A 21,578-nucleotide genomic window follows, 5' to 3' on the forward strand; every position below is an offset into this window, starting at 1 on the left:
AGACTCCATCTGCATTCTTCCAAGATCCCCACGACACATGAGTCACAACCGGAGACTACACATTTTTGGCACTGTTACCGGGGAGTTAGAGGTATGCTTTTACTTGCATGTGCTTCTCTCCTTACTTTCCCCTTGTCCAACACTTAGTAGTGAAATGTGGTTGGTTTTGGTGTTTAGGAAAGGTGTGAGCTGAAAAAATGTGGAAAAGCGAATGTGAGAAAGAGTGAAAGTGAGTTTGGGTTGTTTGGTTGAGGTTTCTAGTTGTCCAAACATAGAAAAAGGTAGTTGAGATCATTGCTAAGCCTTTAATGCTATCAAATCCTTCAAAAAAAACTGCAAAATGATGATTGTGGGAGAGTTTCAAGGTCTTGGGAATGACAAAATAGTCCTCTTTTTGAAAATAATCCCATTTTGCTTGTAAAGTTATTGTTTTTGGTTGTTCCTTGTTTGCAATAGGTAGATAGGTAGTGTAGAGCTTCATGAGCAAGAAGTCATGTTTTGCTAGAAGTCATGTTGTCGGCTTCATGAGCAAGGAACAGCAAATCCTGCACAGAAATCATGAAACATCAAAGAACCTCAAAATTTCTGTTGGAGACACTATCTACACAAATGTCTCTTGCTTCACATCTTTTGGAACTCTCGTGAAGTGTGGCAAATAGATATTCTTTTGATCCATATCGTCCATAAACATTCCAAGATACATATCAGGACTCTTCAAGCACTTTCTCACTATATGCCGTTCTTTGGCATTTTATTCTTGTTTCAGTATCCTTAGCACTGTCATAAAAATCTTCATTGTATGCTTTTCTTTTGGCATTTTCCAAAGGTGACTTTTGTGTACATCCCTGCCATTTCCCCTTTCAAACATGTTTTCTCTGCCTCTAGAAATTGTACCTTATTTCGTGGATTGGAAGGACATTAAGAAACAGGTAAATGCCTACTTCTGTTTTAGTTATATAGGCATTTTCTTGTACCACTTGCGTCACCGGTTTTCCCCTTGAATTCATATCAAACTTGTCCTCCCTACGCTATTCTTAAAAGTTGGGCATTTAGTTGTGTGTTCCGTTAGCTTTGGTGTGGTGTGTCCTAGTTTTATTGGGCTTCATGCATGCATTAGAATATAAATTTTAGGTGGGCTGCAATTACCTATCCTACTCCCAAAATGGGGAAAATTATGGGTTGCAGTACTTCTCTGAGTTAACACTTTTCAGGTTATTCCTGATTTCCAATGCTTCTGCCCTGATATGCTCTGCTCCAGATATCTTTTATCCTTTCTCTGTCCACTTTTTAAAATTTTCTAAAATTCACTTTCAGGCCGGACAGCTCTTAAATCTGGATGACTTTTTAGTAGATTCTTTCTTCTTTTTAAAAAACCAGGATGTTCCAAAAAGATAGTGCTTTTTACAACAGCCTCACCCATCTGCCCACGTTTGATTCAGGTAGTATAAATTCCATGTCTTGTTATCCCATCCTCTTAACTCTTTGTCCTTCCTTCCTGTTTTCTTGTTAATGCTGGGAATTCTGTTTGCTTTGTCTAAGGCATGTCAGTGTATCACCCAGTGAAGACTCAATTCTTGACTCGAGCATTTGACAATCTTTTGAATTATATTTGAAGTTTCTCTATGAGTTTCCGTTCACTTTTTGTCACCAGAGAGAGAGAGCGAGAGAGAGAGAGAGAGAGAGAGAGAGAGAACCTATCATAACAGACCAATCAAGACTTTTATCTAAGGATAGAACTCAAACCTGAGTGAATGAGAGCTCTGATACAGTAGACATCATGCGATTAGTAATTGTCCGTATGTGATGTTGATAGTCGCTTATTTGGTTTGCAATTTTTCTGCTCTCATCTGATCTTTCTGCTGCCTGTCTTCTAACATCTTCTACTAATGCAAAGATCTCCTCAAAAATCAAATCCTTTTCAAGAGATTGGTCTTCTCGCTCTGATAATGTTTCCTCTATAAACGTGAGTTTTGACCTGAGCTGCGATTCACTTGGGTCTATGCCATTTAGCAATTTCCATCGTGCAGTATTCTGAGGTCTTTCGACTAAATCAGATAGTCTGTCACCTTCTGCTGTGACCCTTTTCAACTATAAACAAAAACAAATAATAAAAGTCAAAACATGATGTGTGGTAGAACTAAATGCTTCAAATAACCCTCTGATGATTTTTGTAATCAAGGTAGTTAAACATCACTATTCTGACAGAACGGACATTTTTTTCAACATCTTTGCAGATACAAAATTTGAATTTGAGACCAATAGGTTCACTGCAACAAATAGGAAAAGTGAAAGCTATCAAGATAAACTGCAGGTTCAATTTGAGAATAATAATACTTCTCAAATGTCATATAGAGTGCGCTAAAGCTTTGGTCCGATGACATTTATATGATTATGATATCTCAAATGAAGACGTGAAAAGTATGTAGCATATTACATCATCCGAGAAAGTAAAGTAGAAAGGATGGGAGAGATAAAACAGAAAAGTACTAACATCAAGAACTTAATTTATTTTGATAAAGCACAATACAGTATGTAAGATGAAGGAAAATAAGACGAAGGGACCATAAAATAGTATCCCAAATGTACACACATGAGGCCATCCAATTTATTTTTAAAATGTAAAATCAAAGGTGGAATAATCAACAAAAGTGAGTGTTTGTTCTAAAGCAATATCAAGGTAAAGACAATGTGGCGCCACTTGATACCAGGCTGAATGATGATGCCACAATCCTATACCCTGAGTGAATGTCTAGGTTTCATCTATTGCGTCTTTAAGAGTCTTCAAAACATCTATCCAACTAACTCCTCAAAGAATTCATAATCTCCTTTCAAATCCTTTACAATATTTTTGTCCTCTATCAGCTCTCCTCTGATGACATAACATGAGATCCCATATAGAGAAATGCTACCTTCTCTAACAAACTGTTCCTTGAAACAAGAATGTTGCTGAAGAACCAGTTCAGGTTATTTCTCATTTGTTAGGACACAACAATAGTTAATCAACAATCCCATGCTAAAGTTAACCCTGATAAGTCTTCTCATGGGGAATTGAACGGTATTGCAAAGTCATTTGTTGATGATTATGGAGTGAGCCTAAGAGAACAGGATACCTAGCAGCGAGACCCCATAAATACTTAACCACTCGATCTTCCCGCCCTTCCTTTTCCTCTTTGCCTCCTTCTTTGGAGCAGTTTTTTTGAAATCTTTGCCGGTTTTGTGAGAGGCTTTCATACGATGGATTTTGCCAAAAAGAAGGGCCCTCATTGTAGCTTCCTTGATTCTCAGTACCATCCAAAACTTGTTCGTATCCTAAGACAAGAAATTGGTCACATGATTTGTAGAGGAGCTCAAGGCAAAGTGGTGGTGAGGCACATTGTTGGTCCCTCCCACGTGCAAACAAGATAAGGATTGGTTTTATGTTATCCTTGTCCCCAATCTTCACAACATTATTGTCACATCGATACACATCTTGGCATGATTTTGGAAGACCATGGACTAGGGTTGTCAAGGAGGAGAGAGTTACCGATATGCAATAATGAATTGAAATCCAGATATAGTAAGAACCTAAGGAAAGTGGTGTATCCAAATTATAGAAAGTTCTACCAATGAACCATCCTTTCACTCCAGGGATATGTAGTATTTTGATGCTACTAGAGAAATAAAGCAAATGCCCACCTAGTACAAATTCAAAATATTGACATGAGAAGTGGGTTGTACTTCAAAGGGAGAGAAAAAACCCACATGTAAACCAAAGTGCATGAGACCTAAGATATCTAATTTTTATAGCTTGCTGTATTGGAGGTGTTTAAAGATTTCACATCTAGGATCCCATGTCCTATCCTTCCCCCTATTTCCCATTGATCCAAAGGATTCCTCAACAGCACTCTACTTATTGTCTCGATCCTCCACCTTTATCTCCCCCTCCTATTATTGGAATATGAAGCCAAAGTGAGTCAAAAATGTGTGTTTTACTGTGTTCTAGTGTGAGTTCTAGTCTAGTGTGTCCTATAGATGCTTTCACCAAAAAAAAAAAGTGTCCTATAGATGCCACATGTCATATTGGGAGTTATCCCATATGCATAGGTGTTCATATGTGTGTGTGTGCTCTTATATAAGAGTTGTACTTGTCTAGTGTCATATGAATCAAATATCAGTCAACATCAAGCTCTTTGGTATCATGTGAGTACTTGTCCATTGCTTTCATTTTCTTTCCATTTCATTTCCATTATGATTGTTATCTTTCCTTGCCATTCCTAGTGTTAGCTTGCTTCTCTCCCTACCACTATGATCTTTCATGTGGTATCAGAGCCATGTTCCTAGCCCTGCTCTCCCTCTCCCTTTCCCTTTCCCTTCCAAGAGGTTGAGGTGAGGGAGGCCAATGAAGCTACTCTACCTCCTCCTTGGAAGGCTACCCTTTTCTCTCCTTCCTTGAGCTCTCTTCTCCACGCCATAATTTGCCACCTCTCTTCTCCTTCCTTCAGCTACATCTTTCTGTGACCTGCGGACGATGTGATTCTTCTATCCGTATCTAGAAGCAGAATCACAACTTTGTGTCTTCAGAAAAGTTGCAGAGGACCTTGAGTACTATCATTGCAATCCAAGTTTTCTGTGAAAAGTTACTGCCCTTGCAAGAAGTGAAGAAATTTGTTTCTGCGCGTGAATCTTGTTCTGGAGCTCAATGATTTGACAGCCCAAACATGATGCAGCCAGCTCCACGTCAGAAACAAATTTCGTCACTTCTTGCAAGAGCTGTAACTTTTCACAGAAAACTCGGATTGCAATGATGTAAAAACGAAATTTGTAGTACTCAAGGTCCTCTGCAACTTTTTTGAAGACACAAAGCCGTGATTCTGCTTCTAGATACGGATAGAAGCGTCACATCGTCCGCAGCCCAAGCATGATGATGCAGCCAGCTCAACATAAAGCTGTCCATCCTCTTCATCGTTGACCTCTGCTCCAACCCGCCATTCGCTCCTATGCCCGCCATTCTGCTGCCCACACAGCTCCTGCTTCCACTCACTTCAGTTGCTCTGCTCTCACTTGCTGTCCATGCTACCTCTGTCTTCTCTACCCGTCACTTGATGTGAGCTCTTGACATTACATTGCGGTGACTCCTTCATGTGACTACTACAAACTTTGGTGAAGACTTCCCGAGCTAGATGTGAGTTCTCCGATCAACTCCGACACACTCCACTACTGTGATCTCTCTGATTAAGTACATTACATCGAGCTTGATGTAGACCACTCTACATCAACAAGTGACTTCTTCAACATTGCTTATTCGATCGGTGGCTGAGATACTTCGCATTGATTGACTTCCCGATTGGTCGTGGTACATGAGGCTTCTACTTTGATATTGGTGACTCTCCTTCCGGCATTTTGAGAGTCATCATGTAATTGCTCCATGTAGCTACCCCATGGACTTCACCGACACATATTTTTGGCATTTCTACCTAGCGCTTCATCGACATCGTCATCGTCTCGCAGGGATGTGCACACGTGCATTAGCTACTTGGAGGACATCTCTTACTCCTAAGAGATCTATTTTTATTATTCCTACAGCTTGATGTATTTTGGGGTCCTCTGCCCTGGGTAGTCCCCCTAAAATGATATTTAATGAGTGTTTGGTTTTCATTGAGTCTAAATGTCCTCTGCCTTGAATAGCCCTCCTAAAAAGATGTATTGGTTTTCCTATTTTGGTGTGTAGCTTCCTAACATGTCCTATTATGAAGCCAAGGGGGGATGTACTGTGAGAGCCATGTATTGGCTTTGATAGGTTTAGAGGGGGATGTATTGTGGGAGCCATGTATTGGCTTTGATAGGTCTATTTGTTTATCAGGCCTCGCAAAGTTCCAGGATGTTGGTGTATTCCTAGACCTATGAGCTGGTCATGTAGCCATGCTATAACGTGAGCCTCTGAGCATGTTGAGTCTCAAGCCATGAGAGTGCTTGGATCAACCTCTGAACACACTCAGACTTTAGCCTCTGAGTTACATAGGGTGCACAGTTTGATGACCGTCATTGTCATGTTCTGTTCTTGGTTTCATTCCAATAGTCCCTCACCTTAGACCATCATTGTCATGTTCTGTTCTTGGTTCCATTCCAGTAGTCTCTCACCTTGCCTTCATGGGGGGGTGTTGGAATATGAAGCCAAAGTGAGTCAAAAATGTGTGTTCTAGTGTGTTCTAGTGTGAGTTCTAGTCTAGTGTGTCTTATGGATGCCATGTGTCATATTGGGAGTTATCCCATATGCATAGGTTTTCATATGTGTGTGTGCTCTTATATAAGAGTTGTACTTGTCTAGTGTCATATGAATCAAATATCAGTCAACATCAAGCTCTTTGGTATCATGTGAGTACTTGTCCATTGCTTTTATTTTCTTTCCATTTCATTTCCATTATGCTTGTTATCTTTCCTTTCCATTCCTAGTGTTAGCTTGCTTCTCCCCCTACCACTATGATCTTTCACCTACCACTCCTCCATGAAGGCATTTGTTGTAATCATGGTGAAACATAGGTGAGTGATTTGCGTAAACTATATGAGACTCTTTGTATCTTGTGGTCAAGGGACTAGCTTCTGAAGTTGGCTATGATGTCAATCAGGAAATCCATCTGATGGTGGAGGACAAGTGGCTGTACATCAACCCGGAAATTCTATGTAAAGAAGAACGTCATAAAGCTATACATCTTCTTCTTGTGTCAAATTTTCTAGTCTCCACCATCATCTCTCACCAGATCGGTTTCCTTTGCACAGTCTTGTATTTTTAGATTTCTTCATTCTAAATGGAGCAATGAACCAACCAAGGTTGAGGCTGAAATTGCCATCTCAACCCTGTAGGTGACTGTGAGAAGAAAGGGGAGCCACTCCATTCCCTAAAAAATATGATGCTCTTCTCCCTTGAGTTTTCATAGGGAGGGTCTTTCATACTTAATTCAAGTACTTTTTATTGAAAATAAAAAAGATTTCTCCTTCATGCTTCATCAGTAGTAGATTCCCTGTCTCAAATCTTTTAGGTCAAACATGTCAGTCACTTTGTAGTCTTGATGTAAGTTTAATTGCACTAGATTAGAATAGCTCGTTTTCAAACATTTGGTATCAAATCAAATTTAGAATCTGTCTATTTGGTTGAATGCATAGTTCTTTTACTATCTTGAGAGAGTTTGAGCATGGTATAGCACCAATATGAGCATACCATTGAGACTGGGATCTACAAAATCAAAAAAGTCAAAAAATCGAAGAGGAGGAGCTCCTGTCTGCCTGCTGCCGCCGCATTCTTCCAGCCCTTAGTAGCGCCCTGCCCCTTGTCGTACTCTGCTCTCTTGGCAGCGCCCTGCTGCCTTGGTCGCGCAGGGTCCCCTTGGCAGCGCCCTGCTCAAATCGAACCCCCCCTTCAGCCCTCTTATCGCGCCACCCCCTTCAGCCTGCTATCGCGTTGTGCCCCCCTCTCCAGCCCGTCTGGCTGCAGGACGTTTTGGTGGCCGTGCCCTCCTTCAGCCTGTTCGTGTTGTGGCCCCCCCCCCCTACAGCTGGACTGGCTGCTGCGCGCCCTGCTGTTCATGCTGGCTGCTGTTGGTCGCGCCCTCCTGGCTGTCATCTAGGCTGCCCTTCAGGCTGTTGTATGCCCCTCCCTTGTGCTTCAGGCTGGGCTGCTTCAGGGCCCTCTCCGGGGCTGTTCTGCTCGTGTTCCGGAGAGCTGTGTTCCTGGGCTGCTTCCAGACATTGGTGGAGTTTCCTACTTCAACATTGAGTGGCTTGTTTCATTCCACGCAGGCTGAAACTTGGGGCTTTCTTTAACCAGGGGTTTTTTGGGATTCTTGAGGTTCTTGGCGGATTTTTTCAGCAGAGGTAGCTCCTCCCCTCAGGACAGCACTAGCTGAGACAATGGAGGACAATAATGCCGCTCCCGTCGCCGAACCTGAGGAGATCGAAGTCACAGTTTCTTTTCCTCCTGACATTGTGCAGATGATTGAGGTAGCAGAGGAGGGTTTTCGTTTGACGCACATTATTGGCTTTCTACCCGGTAGAGGCCAACAGTTACGTGATTGGGTGTACACCAGCATGGCCTCATTGGGTGTCTCAGTTACGGTTTTTCGATTGCTGGGCAGAGGGTACTTTTCTTTTGGCCTTCAGTCTACAGAGCAAGCTCAAAGAGTACTTATGAGCTCACTGATTCAGTTTCAGAGCAGAGTCATCCATTTGTGGCCTTGGCGGCAGCACTTCAGTACTACTTCCCCAAGATCGCGTCAGGTCTCTTTTTGGATGCTTTTCCCTGGACTTCCAGATGAGGTCAGCTCTTGTCGCAGAGCCGTGGAGCATATGGCTAGCGTGGCAGGTACAGTCATCCCATCAGATGCTAGACTTTCCTATGCTCAGTCACTTACTGGTACAGGTGTTACGAGGGTCAGACTCACCTCAGAGTTTCCCCCTCCTCGACCTTTGCCTACTTTGATTTCGTACTCCACGGGAAATGGGGTTCAGATGCAGCAGAGGGTTTTGTATGAGGGGCTTCTTGAGCAGTGTCTTTTTTGTCGGAAGAGAGGTCATTTTATTAGAGATTGCCCCAGTCGTCGGCCTCGATCAGAGTCTCCGGTTCCTCCCCAGCCTACGAGTGACCCAGAGCCTACAGTTCAGCCTTCAGGGGTCTCTGAGCCTGCTTCGACTCACTCAGCAGAGCGAGAGGAGACTCCTCTAGCGGAGCCTCCAGTGGACTCAGAGGCCCTGGCGCCTCCAGTGGTACAGCTTTCACGGAGAGCTCGGAGGAGATGGAGACAGAGAGAGAGCCAGCAGTACGTGCAGTCCCAGGTACGAGCTCATAGATGGCAGAGAGTTGAGACACTTGTGTTGGAGACCCCGGAAAGGGGAGTTGCAGAGGACCATCCACAGGCAGATCTTGACACTGTGCAGGAGACGGTAGCTCAGGGAGTCGAGATACACGTGCAGGAGACCCCTCAAAGGGGAGATGCAGAGGACCTTCCGCAAGTAGGTCTTGACACTGTGCAGGAGACGGTAGCTCAGGGAGTTGAGACATATGTGCAGGAGACCCTGGAAAGGGGAGATGCGGAGGACCATCCACAGGTAGGTCTTCACGCTGTGCAGGAGACAATAGCTCATGATTTGAGGACTCTAGACACTACTACCCCGGAGGCTTAGATATTGGTTACGGAGACAGTTATTCAGCAGGAGACTCCTCAGGCTGCAGTTACTGTGATGGATGCCTCTCCCCAGCAGTCCATTGAGAGAGTGGTTTTTTACGACACAGGTCAGAGTGAGAGCCCGTCCCAGGATCTCATGCGCCTGTACGAGGTTCCCTCGAGACCTCTTTCACAGCCCCGCTGCACATTACCTTCCTTTGTTGCTATGCGGAGCGTCCTTTTAGACACCCCTCCTAGTACAGCCTCTTCCTCGCAGCTTTTCACTCCCGGTTTAACCAGATCTTTCGCGAGTGCGGTCACAGATTTTGCTCAGTACCCAGACAGGCGAGAGGATTGGGAGATCCTAGCAGACGAGATTGAGCGAGAGTATCAGTCACCCGCGCGGACAGACACCCCGTCGCAGATTCTTCCTCTCCCTCTCACCTATTCCAGGAGCAGCGTCAGGACGGCCCAGCCCTTTTCAGCCCTTCTGACTCCTAGACCTGACCCCAGGATGGCTGACAGAGATCTGCCCGTGGAGTTTTGGCCCTTTTTGGCTCGAGAGGTTATCACAGACTCCCTCACTCGATTGGAACTTCTACCGGTGTTTTGCCGATGGTCAGAGGAGGTTGAGGAGTACTTGGGATCGGTTACTCTCTCCAGAGAGGGGCATGTTCTTCGTTTCTCTGGAGGTAGCTTTCGATCTCGGGGGAGCGAAAGTTGGTCAGCTGAGTTACTTGACAGTGAGATTGCTAGACAGCTCTTGTGCATGACTCAATTTTCATCGGTTCATCGTATTGTCGGCTCGCAGATTCATTCTTGCCCTAGGGCTCTTCGACCTGGCTTCGGTGGCAGGGCCTTTCTGTTTTTGTTCTTTGAGATTCAGGGAGACTTTGATTTACCCAGGAGTGCTGGTTGGTTTGATTTTCAGCTCCTCAGTTCGCGCCAAAGTTCTATTCCCTTGTTTGGAGCCATCTTACATGAGTTGGGGCAGATTTGGAGTTTGATCAGAGACCGACTTTGGATTGCGCCGTCAGAGAGAGAGTTTAGGGCCGCTGCCACTGACACACCCTCACTTCCATTTGATGTCTAGGTTGTCCATCATTTCTTGGAACGTGAGAGGACTGAACGGCCGCAGATTTACCTCAGATGCAGATGGTCGTAGATTGGGAGTTCCTAGATTGCAGTTGCTTAGGGACTCCCTTCGGTTTATTTCCTCAGGGTCCCCTCCAGACATTGTGCTTATCCAGGAGCATAAGCTCTCCCAGGACACGATTGACAGATGCAGATCCTTACTCAGAGGACAGAGCCGGACATATTGGAGCCCAGCGGATGGTACGAGGGGAGGAGTTTGCATTTCAGTTTCAGCTAGGTGGGCCTCAGAGATCACCCAAGAGGGTACATTAGTGGAGAGCAGAGCATGCTATGTTATTCTTCACATTGAGAGCACAGCAGTTGGTGTTCTCAATGTGTATGCTCCCACGGATCCAGCCCATAGACGTGCTTTTTGGAGACAGCTCAGAGAGTCCCTTCCTCAGGCTGACACCTAGATTGTTGGAGGAGACTTCAACATGGTTGAATTCTCTGAAGACAAGGCGGGTCAAACTGTGGGTGGCCTTTCTGATAGGGAGAGAGTGGAGTGGGACAGTTTTGTTTTGCATGCTGGACTTCATGATGCAGCTCGATTGGATGACTTTCGTCACTTGGCTGACAGTCTTCAGTTCTCGTGGTCGGGGGTTTTCCATGGCTCTCTTTCTTGGGTCAGACTCGACAAGTTTTATATTGGCCAATGGGGCCAGGCCAGAGGAGGACAGCCGCCCGGGTTATGTTTTATCTGACCATGCTCTAGTCCTTTTACAGATTTTACCTACATCTCGATTGGAGAGCACAGGCTCAGTGAGAGTTCCGGATTTTGTTTTTCAGGATACAGAGTTCGTGGAACGGTTGAGAAAGGCTTGGTTGTCAGTGGACACTCCTGTGGATCAGGGCTGGTTGACGTGGGTAGAAGGGGCTTTGGCTAGAGTCAGCACGGCCTGCCAGGTGAGGGCAAAAGAGGAGAAGGAAAAACTCAGAATCAGAGATCGGAACGAAAGAGCAGAGGTATCCAGACTTCAAAGATTGATTCAGAGTTTTTCTCATTCTCTTTTCATCAGAGGGCAGCTTTCGGAGGCCCAGGAGAGACTAGAGGAGATTCAGAGCAGGAGGGCACAGTTCAGGTTTTACTCCCAGCAGACTTTCTGGATTCAGAAGGGGGATAGATGCTCTAGAGAGTTTTTCAGGGCAGTGGGTCAGAGATACTCTTCGGACAATCTTCGTAGACTGGTGGATGAGGCCGGGACTCTTCAGACGGACCCTCACTGTCTTGTTGAGATCACTTCTGATTGATCTTGGACAAATCCTGTCTGAGTAGCTCTGATGATATCTGGCAACAAAGGCTTTAGGCGAAGAGCCAAGGTCTTCGCTAGGATCTTATAGGCTGTCCCTAGAAGTGTAATGGGTCTCCAATTACGTAGGACTGTCTTGTCTCCCCCTTTCGGGATGAGACAAATCAAACCTGTGCATAAAGTCTCGCCCAAAGATCCTGCATCAAGAGCCTCTGAAAAGGCAGAAAGTAGATGAGGCCCAATCGTATCCCAAAGAGCTCTGAAAAAAAGTGGCGACAAACCATCCTCCCCCGGGCATCTGTCTCTGGGCAACTCATGTAACGCGTCCGTGATCTCTAGGAGTGATAATGGGCTATCCAAAACATGACTCATCCTGTCTGAGACCATCAGGGGAATATGGCTCCAGATCTCCTCTCTGGCTCTGATCATCTCCTCAGTGACTGGATCGGCTGTGTAAAGAGTGGATCAGAGTATCTTGGATAACATCTTTACTTTTTGGGAGGCCACTCACTGGGCGAAGGAGAGTCAGTAGGAGATTGCTGTTCTTCTTCTCGACTTTGAGAAGGCTTATGATAGGGTGGACTGGGGTTTCTTGGAGGGCACTTTGAGGAGGCTAGGCTTCAGTGATAGATGGATTTCCTGGGTCTCCTCACTTTACTCTCACTCTTCTAGCAGGATGGTGGTCTGTGGAGGCAGAGGACCGCCTTTTCAGCTATCCAGATCGGTACGACAGGGTTGCCCGCTTGCACCTTAGCTTTTCCTTTTCGTAGCAGAGGCTATGGGATACTTTATGCAGGCTACCAGTCATGGCACTTTGGGCCTCCATCTACCTATCCGGCAGGAGCAGGAGCTTTTGGACACTGAGTTTGCTGACGACACGGCACTGACAGTCAGAGGAGATGCGTATAGTCTCGCTACTGCTGCGGATTCAATTGACAAGTTCTGCTTAGCCTCAGGGGGACTTGTCAATTGGAACAAATCAAAAGGGATCTGGACTGGAGCTCAGCAGGATACCCCAGCATGGGGAGGAGACAGAGGCTTTGTTTGGATTCCCAGAGGCACCTCTACGAGATATTTAGGCTTCCAGGTTGGCATTGAGGTGTCCCCGTCACAGCAGTTTGCCCCAGTTCTTGAGAGTATCCGAAGAAAGCTAGCCTATTGGAGTACGGCTAGACTCTCTTTGGCCGGTAGAGCGCTGGTACTCAATCAGGTGCTACTAGCGACTATGTGGTACGTTGCGTCATGTTGGTGTTTTCATGCTGATTCGATCCGCTAGGTGAGCTTGGGGTTCTTGATCCTGAGATGCAGAGCAGAGCCCTTTTAGTCAAACTTCTTGTTAGAGGTTTGACTCCAGGAGATCAGCCGTGGAAGCAGTTTTTACTGCATGGGATTCACCAGTGCACCCCTAGAGCGGCAGGCCAGTGGGCAGGTAGAGTCAGTTGGATCTTCCTGACGGACCAGCATTTTCAGCCTTCCTCACCTCTTGTGAAAAGGCTTATTCAGATATGGGATCATTTTCGACAGTACCTCATTAGAGCAGTTCCCTCCTCAAGAGAGGAAATTGCTCGTCAGCCACTTTGTCACTTTCCCTTGAAGATGAAGCTACTCCTGGCATAAAGCGCCTTGTTGGATTAGCGTTGCTTTTCTTGAAAGAGATGCAACCACAGGATCTAGACCTCATCCTTGCTAGCTCCTGTAACATGCAACGGTTATCTGATCGTGTAATTCTCAGCAAGACCTTCTTTAAACCTTTAGCGAGGAATAAGCGTTGTTTACCATAGAGAGAGGAAGGAGATGAGGAGAGAGAGAGAGTAGAGTCGACAACTGATTGGGTCCCTGTACCCACTGAGGGCCCCCTCCCCCAATTAGGGGAGAATTTGCTTTATACTTGGAGAACTGAGAAATACAAAGAACACTCTTCAAGAGAGCACGGAACACGCTTTTGAAGAGCTCACTGTGCACACGTATAGCAGACCCAAAGACCTGAGAGGCAACGCCGACCAATACCGAGACCTTGATGCTGTCCACACTGCCAATGTAGGACGCTTCTGCAAGGCAAGGAAGAGGCTTGTGCTGTCTAGCGGAATGCAGGGTTACTACGTGAGTGAGAGAGTGAAAAGCTAGAAGTGATAGATCCTATGAGAGAACTGAGAGATGACGGAAACATAGAGCTGAGAGTGAGCTGTGTAAACTGTAAAAGAGAGCTGAGAAAGCTGAGGAAACAGTGTCCAAACCTCTCTCCGTTTGCTGGTTCAAACCTCCGACTGTTGTGCTGCCTGGTCACCTTCAGATCAGGCTGAACTGATGGCCAAGGGACTGAGGCTAGAGCAGGGCCAGATTTGAGGATCTCAGGGGCTGCACAGGAGGCTGAAGTGGAGCTGTAGGAGGACTGAAGGCAGGAGCAAACTGAATGAGAAAACAGGGCAGCCAAGGGGCCCTTTTATAGCGCTTGACTGAGCCAACCCAGTTTGTAAACAGACTGACTCAGTCTGTATTACAGACTCAGTCTGTTTTACAGACTGGCTGGCCTATAACCAGCCTATAAAAAGCCCTCCCTGGCTCATTTGCCAGGGGAGTTTTTGGGCAGCCTGCTTCCCTGCTTACCTGTCCAGCCTTTGGGGACCCTAAAGGGACTCCTAACCTAGGCTAAGACCTAAACTATAAGATGGAAACACTTAACCTACCGGTATCAGGGATCTTCCCCTGGTACAGAACTTAGGACTCCCTTGGCCAGATGGCATGCTCAGGGGGTTGTGACAGTTGGAGATTGGTTCAGGGGAGGTGTGGAGATGTCAGAGGAGAGATCAGAGATAGACACGGACCACTTGGACAGATTGCTGCCACCAGATTATTGATCATGAGAGCTATTCCGCAGGAGTGGAGGGATACGCTTACAGATCCAGCCTATGTTCATCCCATCTCTACTTGGTCAGGTTGTTTTAGTGAGGCTGGGCTATGCATTGGAGTTCGTTTAGGACCGGCACCGTTTACTTATTTTGAGTTGGACTCCTCACACAGATTGTATCCCACTCAACCACTGGATCGACAGGAGCTCCTTTGGCAGAGGGTCAGGGTCATTGGTTGCCTGGGTAAGGTATGGGCCACAGATCCCTCCAGGTTGACCATTGCAGAGGATCCTAGATGGAGACTTTGGATTTTTCAGGGTTGACCTCTCGCGGAGCTCGACTGGGACCCAGGTGAGTGGATGTGGCCTGCTCCGGTGACAGGCGGCCATCCTCTTCCCTTCTTCCAGTACTCGACGAGGGCAGGTTACAGGCTTCAGCAGAGAGACTCTCATCACCGACCATCAGCTTCTCAACATTGGCATTCACAGGGACTTACTGCAGAGCTCTTGCTGAACTACTGGACTCATTTCTGGGGCATTAGTAGAGCCAGGAAAGTATCCTATTTTCTTTGGCTCACTATACATAGGGGTATACCGGTGGGTACATGGCTTCAGCAGATGGGTAGACCTTCCTTGTGTATGCGTTGTCAGCTTGCAGAGGAATCTAGTAAGCATTGTTTATGGAGCTGCCCTAGCTCTAGAGTGGTATGGGCAGGTATTTTCAGTTTGTTCTCATATGTTACATCCGAGTCCTTTCGGATGACATGGGGTGCTGCCCTATGGGGGAGAGGATCTGGAGCCTTTGCTCTCTTTGAGTCAGAGCCAGGAGACCACGGTTTCTTCATGCAGCATCGCCAGAGACGGGGTCCGACTGATGTCAGCATCATGGAGCCGCAGGATTTACTTTTGTTACCTATACCTGCTTAGGATTCCATGCCTACTTCAAATGCAGAGACAGCCTGGGAGGTGATTTCCAGCATCACTCTATGGCGGATATGGTGTTCGCGATGCTCTTTTGTCCTTGGGGGCCATTTATGCATGGAGGCTGACACTCTTGCTTCCATTTGGGCGGAGATTGTCTTCACTCTCAGGAGTCAGTGGGAGCGGTGTGCAGGCACCTCTTTGGCAGCTCGTGGGAGACTTCTATCCTTCATGAGGACATGGGACTGCTCATTATTTTTTCATTTGACCCCTTTTGGGATGTCGTGGCATTTTAGACCACCACCATGGCTTTTTTGCCACATTGTTGAGGCTAGGGATAGAGTACTTTCTCTCCCACCTGTTGTATGATTCGTTTTGAATAGAATATATCACTTTTCTCAAAAAAAAAAAATCAAAAAAGTGTGCAACAATTCATGGGGTGGGGAAAAAAACACGTGCAATGACAAAGATATGGGGGGTTTTTGCAATGACGTTCTAAGCAATGAGAATATAAAACCAAGTCAGAGAACAATAGAAGCAATAAGAATATCAAGTCAGGTCAAGTGCAGTAGAAGCAAATATTTTTTTCATAGAGATCATCGAGGAATGCTGGTTCCTCTTTATTGCCTCAACCTGCCCTTAGCCCTCTAGCCTCTTCACCTCCCTCTAGCCTCTTCACCTCCGCTCCCTTTTGTTGTCTCCTTCCCTGTCTCCACCTTTGCCTCTCATACATACAGCTGTACTGGCTGCTTTACACCCCCTCTACTCCCGCTCACTGCTAATTGCCTCCCTCTCTAGTTTCTCCACCTCTACCTCTCAACCCGTAAAATATTATAGCTGTTATATAGTCCCCCTTTACTTCCATCTGTTGTATACTCCCCCCTCTACTTCCATCTGCCTATCGCCCCTCCCAGTCATCCAGATCCATACAGCCCCCCCCTTAGCCCCTACCCTCCGTACTTCACCTACCCCTCTCCGCCCACTGCTCTCCGTACACATTCTCTGTACGGGATGCTTTTGTACAATCCCCCCTCACTTGTGCTCTCTTTCCCTCACCTACTACCCTCAATCGGCACATAGTGTACGGCAACCATATAGTTATGGATGCTTGTATAGTGTTGCACCAGTGTATTCTCAGTATCCTCAATGTTTCCAGCATTTCAGCATTATACCTCAGATACTTCAGTTGTTCCATTTATGTTATTTGCACTTTCTTTTTGTGAAGGGGGGGGCGGGGGGGCGGGGGGGGGGGGGGGGGGCGCGGGAGACACGTATTCAGATTTCGGTCTCATAGGCCTTGTTGGTCTTTTGGAGATATTAGTAAACCTTTCTTTCCTTCTCCTTTATTCTTCTCCCTTCATCTGCTCCCCTCTCTTATGCCTTCCCTCTTCCCCCTCCCTCCTTAATCCTTAGCCTTTCCTTAGCTCTTTTAGGTTGTGCATTGGTAGATAGTGTTTTTGCAAGCTTCAAGTTGGCCTTGTGCTGGCAAATGGATTTACATTCAGCCAATTCCTCTTCCATCTCACTGGTCATGAGAGCATGTCTTTTTTCCGAATATGAGTTGTTACTACTCAAGGAGGATGTTGATATTGAGAGTGCCACCACTCTCTTTACACACATCCATGGTTTCATCCTAGATCTTTCTTATACCCTTTTCACTGGGCTTTGATCCCGGTAGAAGAACCCCAGAGAACTACCCCCATTATCATTAGGTTCCCTGAACTTTTCCAAGTATATTATCATCTCATTCATACCATTGCAGCCCTTTTTTCATGTGGTTTGTGGGGTGCATCTTCTAGGTTGCCGTCTTCGGTGGCAGAAGCAGTCTGTATCGATGGAGTGGCGTGTGTTGATCTTTGTCTATGACCCTAACATTCCTGAGGATCATTTATTACTTTACTTGAAAAAGTAATATATTCCATTCAAAACACCATAGTACCAAAGTATGATCAGGACAACAAAAGTGGGATAGTGATCTCCATCCCAAGCCTCCACAGAAAACCCCTAAAAACCAACATAATAGAAGTGGAGAGAAAATGCTCAATCCATAACCTCTCATAACCCTACTCATGAGGTGGGAGATGAAGGTCAATCCCAAATCTCACTACAGCTCAACATATACCCATAAAAAATCCTGCTCTTGAAAGATAGATAAGGAGCAATGCCATGCCCCGAAGACTTGCATAGTGGATGCAAGTGGAGGTGTTAACAACTGAGCTGTATAACTTCTTCACAACCCGAGCTTTACCAAAGCTAACCAAGAAATCCAATAGTCCCCCCATAAACCGAGTAGGGGCAATCAACTGAAGCAGAAGCCACAGCAAAATCCAAAACACTAAAAGAAACCTCCATTTGCAACACAACTGTCCACAAAGGACTTGAAGGAACAAAACTGAGAGAAGACACTACGAATGCTTCCACACAAGAATCTACAACTGACACAAACTACAGCTCTTTCAAGAAGCATAATCATTTTCCAAATCAATCACGAGTGGACCTGTTTGTACTAGTCCTGCAAAACTTCAGTTTCCGATTCACCTTCAGCTGTGCAAGCCTTCAATTCTTTGTTTTTCATGTCGAAAGATTTCTTATAGTAGAGTTTGTCAGTGTGCCCATCTCGTCCACAGTAGTCACAGATCAGTGAACTTTTCTTACCTCCACCACCATCTTTAGCTTTTTGTTTTTACTTCCCTACATAAGCTGGTTCACTTCCTCCCAGCATACTCATTTATGTTGGTCTTTATTCACTCAAAAGCATAGATATTACATCATGGAAATTCAAGGAATCAGAGTTCAGTCTTAAAATTGTCATGATTTCAGCATATCTCGGTGCAAGACTATGAGCAAAATCGCCTTGACATTGGCATCTTCAACCCCTACTTTGAGAGCTTGGAGCTGCTTCACAGTCGATCGCATCCTATTGAGACGTATCCCCAGGGAATCTCCATCTCCGATCTGGAAAGTTCACGTTTGAGCATGATTTTTGAATTCTTGACTCTTAAGACAAACAAAGCTTCCAGGATACTGCAATTTTGTGCTGTTGTTATAGAAATGTCCACATGGTGAAAAAAGTTGACTCCTAGAGCTCTTCTAGAAGACCTATGGCTCTCCCATTCTTCAAATAACATGCATTCAATTTTTTGGAGCCCTTAATTATTAGCAGGTCTCTTTCCCAATCTTCAAATGACCCCCCATAGTCCTTTCTCCATAAAGAGAAGCCCAACAAAGAGTTGCTAGGAAGGGAAGTTCCTACCATCGAGCTTATGATAGAGGTTTCGGGTAGACTAGACTTGGAGTTTTTAGACCACCGTCCATTGCAACTGATGGAAATAGAACATAGACTCCTCGTAACTTTGCTCTAATTACCAAGTGGTAAGAATTGAGCCCTATAACTTCCTCACAACAACAAAGAGATAGAGCCAAAAGGACATATGATATTAAACCAAAAATACTTCACCAAAAGATCCGACCATTGCTCATCTCGACTAGGGTTATTGCAATTCACAAAAGATGATATTAAGGACTTGAAACAATGTCACAAAGACTCAACTATAGCTATTGAAATGAATAGCCATAGGCTTACAAAGATCCAAGACCCCACTATAACACAAATAGCATGACCTCAACTATCTTCTCCACATGGAGTTTCAAGAAAATTGCACCACACAAGCTTGATAGGAAAGTCGTCACCAGCAAGCACCATCACACCAATCATGAACTATAGTAGCTCTTAATAAATAAGAAGAGAACCGCAAGCTAGGGTTAGCCCTACCAGCAAGAATCCTGTCCCAACACTCTCCAAAAGTTGATTGCAACTTGCTGCCAAGAGTCACCACCTCCAACTCTCATGGAGCTCCCCTCAAATTGTGGAGGTAGAAAAAGAGAGTCTGACTAAAGGAGAACCGACTAGATGAAGCCATACATAGGTTGTTGCATGCATGATTGCCAAGTGGCCAGCTTCAATGAGCCTTGGGGAGAGGTCCCCCCCCCCCCTCCCCCCCCAAAAAAAAGAAAGAAAGATGTTTACCAAAGCTAATCAAGAAACCAACAAGGGGGAGCTATTTTCCTGTGAAGTGATGTGCCAAAGTAAGGAGCAAATTTTATTCTAGCCTTCCTCTAGCATGAAGTACACATGCTAGAAACTAATTTTAGAGAAGCAAACTATGAATGCCTGAATCGTCAAACCTCTTGGAGGAAAAAAATACGGCCCAAATATGTTCCTTCTTGAACTGCACTAGATGCGAAAGAAAAGGGGGCATCACCATTTCTTACTTTAGCATCCGGATGGTCCCTCTTTAGGTAGAGAATAGAGGTCACAAGATGGCATGATTGAAGGTGCATGGAGGTGCATGGTGGAGAGGGAGAGAGAGAGGGTAGGCTAGGGAGAGATATAATAATACTCAAAGAGAGACATAATGAAATGGAAATGAAATAGCAAGAGCAATGAACAAAATTAAAGTATTCACATGTAGACCAAAGAGCTTGTAGGCTTGATACTTGATTGATTTGACACTAGAAAGTACAGCTCTTATATTCTAACAATGATGAGTGCTACATTTGTAGAATTTTTGTCCACTTTGCTAGAGATTGCCAAAAGAAGAGAAGGAGGCATAAGAAGAAGAAGAACACTTCCTCCTCAAATTGACATGTTCTGCCATTGCTCTTGCATCTCCACAGTAGAGGTGGGTTGTAGTGCGGGATGGCAGGTTTGTAGCTACAAATGTACACTAGGATCCTCCTAATTTTGGTCAGTCATAGTCATACCAGCCACGGCACCAACCTTGTTCTCCCTCACCATAGCAATAGCTTCCCCAACCATAATAGGTGCTTCCAGGACTCCCAGTGACCTCCATTCCAAGAGATAGGCCCACTGACATTCCTACCAAGCATACACTTCTATTTTATTAGACATGGCTTCCATTCCTTCTCAAACTTTGGCATTCTCTCAAAAGATGGTTATTTCCATTGAGCTTGTGTGTTCGTAATGCTTTTTCCCAATGCCATCTTCAGCCTCAATCATGGATTTTCTCTTGCTCTCTAGGATGAGCATTTGTTTGCCTGTAGGGGCAAATTTTTTTATGCTTGCATGATGTATATCTACCATGAGTTTTTCTCTTGGTGTTTATTTTATACTTAATAGTTGTCCTTTTCACGGTGACGAGTGATGTTCCTCACTGCCGGTCGCAGCTAACTGAGAAGTCATTATCACACGGGAGGTGTTGGATAGTTGGACTTGCTCTTTGCAGTATTGCGGTGGAGGGGGGATCGGTTTACTCCTTGCGTGTTGCGTCTCACACTCGCTTTGAGGGGGGATGTTGGAGAAATCATAGTCAAAGAGTGTGTTCTAGTGTGTACTAGTAGAAACTAGTTTTATGAGTCTTTGTGTGAGAGAGTGCCATGTGGCATATTGGGAGTTATCCCATATACATATGGTACTTGAGTGTGTGTGTCCACTCTATATGAGTATTGTACGTTCGCTTGTCATATCAATCAACTCAATGGAGCTTTTGGTCATGTAAGTGATTTCATTTTGGTTCTTGCCTTTCCTTCCATTTCATTTCAAGTTCAAGTTATGCTTCCTTCCTTCTAGATCCCTTGTCTCCTTTCCTCCTCCTTCTAGTTCCTTCATCTGTGGGCTCGTAGGTGAGACATAGCTGCTTGTCGTGCTGACAACAATAGGAATAAGAGGCTCACCTCATCCCCACAAACAATATCCCATAGCTCTTTTTGTAAACCAAAATATTTTTAAGCATAAAAGACCACAAGGAGCAGTTGGATCCATCCAACTTGTCACCGTGACCAAAGCTATTTGAAAGAGACATGTCTGGTAAAATCACCGAACCCAAATAAATGCCTTGCACTGGAAATGAATGAACTCAAATGCATTCTACTTCACTTCCAAGCTTATCCACAAACGTGGGATAGCAATGCTTGCTCCTAGGCCTCGCTGATTGAGATGTGCCAAGAAATCTCTGAGTGGGACAAAACTGCTCCTGAATAGATAGTGGTGCTATCCACTGATCTTCTAGTACACAAGATATCTAAATACAAAGTGATCCTCTGTCTCGATCTCCTACATGTCACATAAAGTACAAATCTGTCTCTCACATGCAATGTCCTTTGCCTAGCTTGTGAGAAGATACCCAAAATTTAGAACATTTGTCAAAGTGATAGGATGACTTGAAATAGATGTGAACTGCACATCTCCAATTCCTTTTACAGCTTGATCACGTACTACCACTAGTGCAATAGATAACTCAAGGTCATCCATGGCAATCTATGCCATCCCGATGTCGT

At 45.2% G+C, this 21,578-nt stretch overlaps 1 protein-coding gene across 1 annotated transcript in view; it reads right to left on the bottom strand.

The window, feature by feature from the left end:
• Positions 1 to 491: 491 nt before the first annotated feature.
• LOC147901299 (uncharacterized) overlaps positions 492 to 21,578 on the bottom strand; it is a 221,363-nt gene continuing 200,276 nt past the window's right edge. Inside the window, exons 17-18 of the mRNA XM_087376466.1 lie at positions 1,744 to 2,088; positions 492 to 545 (exon numbers count right to left, since the gene is read on the bottom strand). Of these exons, the coding sequence (XP_087232592.1) occupies positions 492 to 545; positions 1,744 to 2,088 (399 nt within the window). The remainder of the gene's footprint in view (positions 546 to 1,743; positions 2,089 to 21,578) is intronic.

This window comes from Dipteris shenzhenensis, chromosome 6, assembly GCF_047967505.1.
Source record: "Dipteris shenzhenensis isolate YYH24624 ecotype China chromosome 6, Dip_SZ_1.0, whole genome shotgun sequence".
Taxonomy (NCBI): Eukaryota; Viridiplantae; Streptophyta; class Polypodiopsida; order Gleicheniales; family Dipteridaceae; genus Dipteris; species Dipteris shenzhenensis.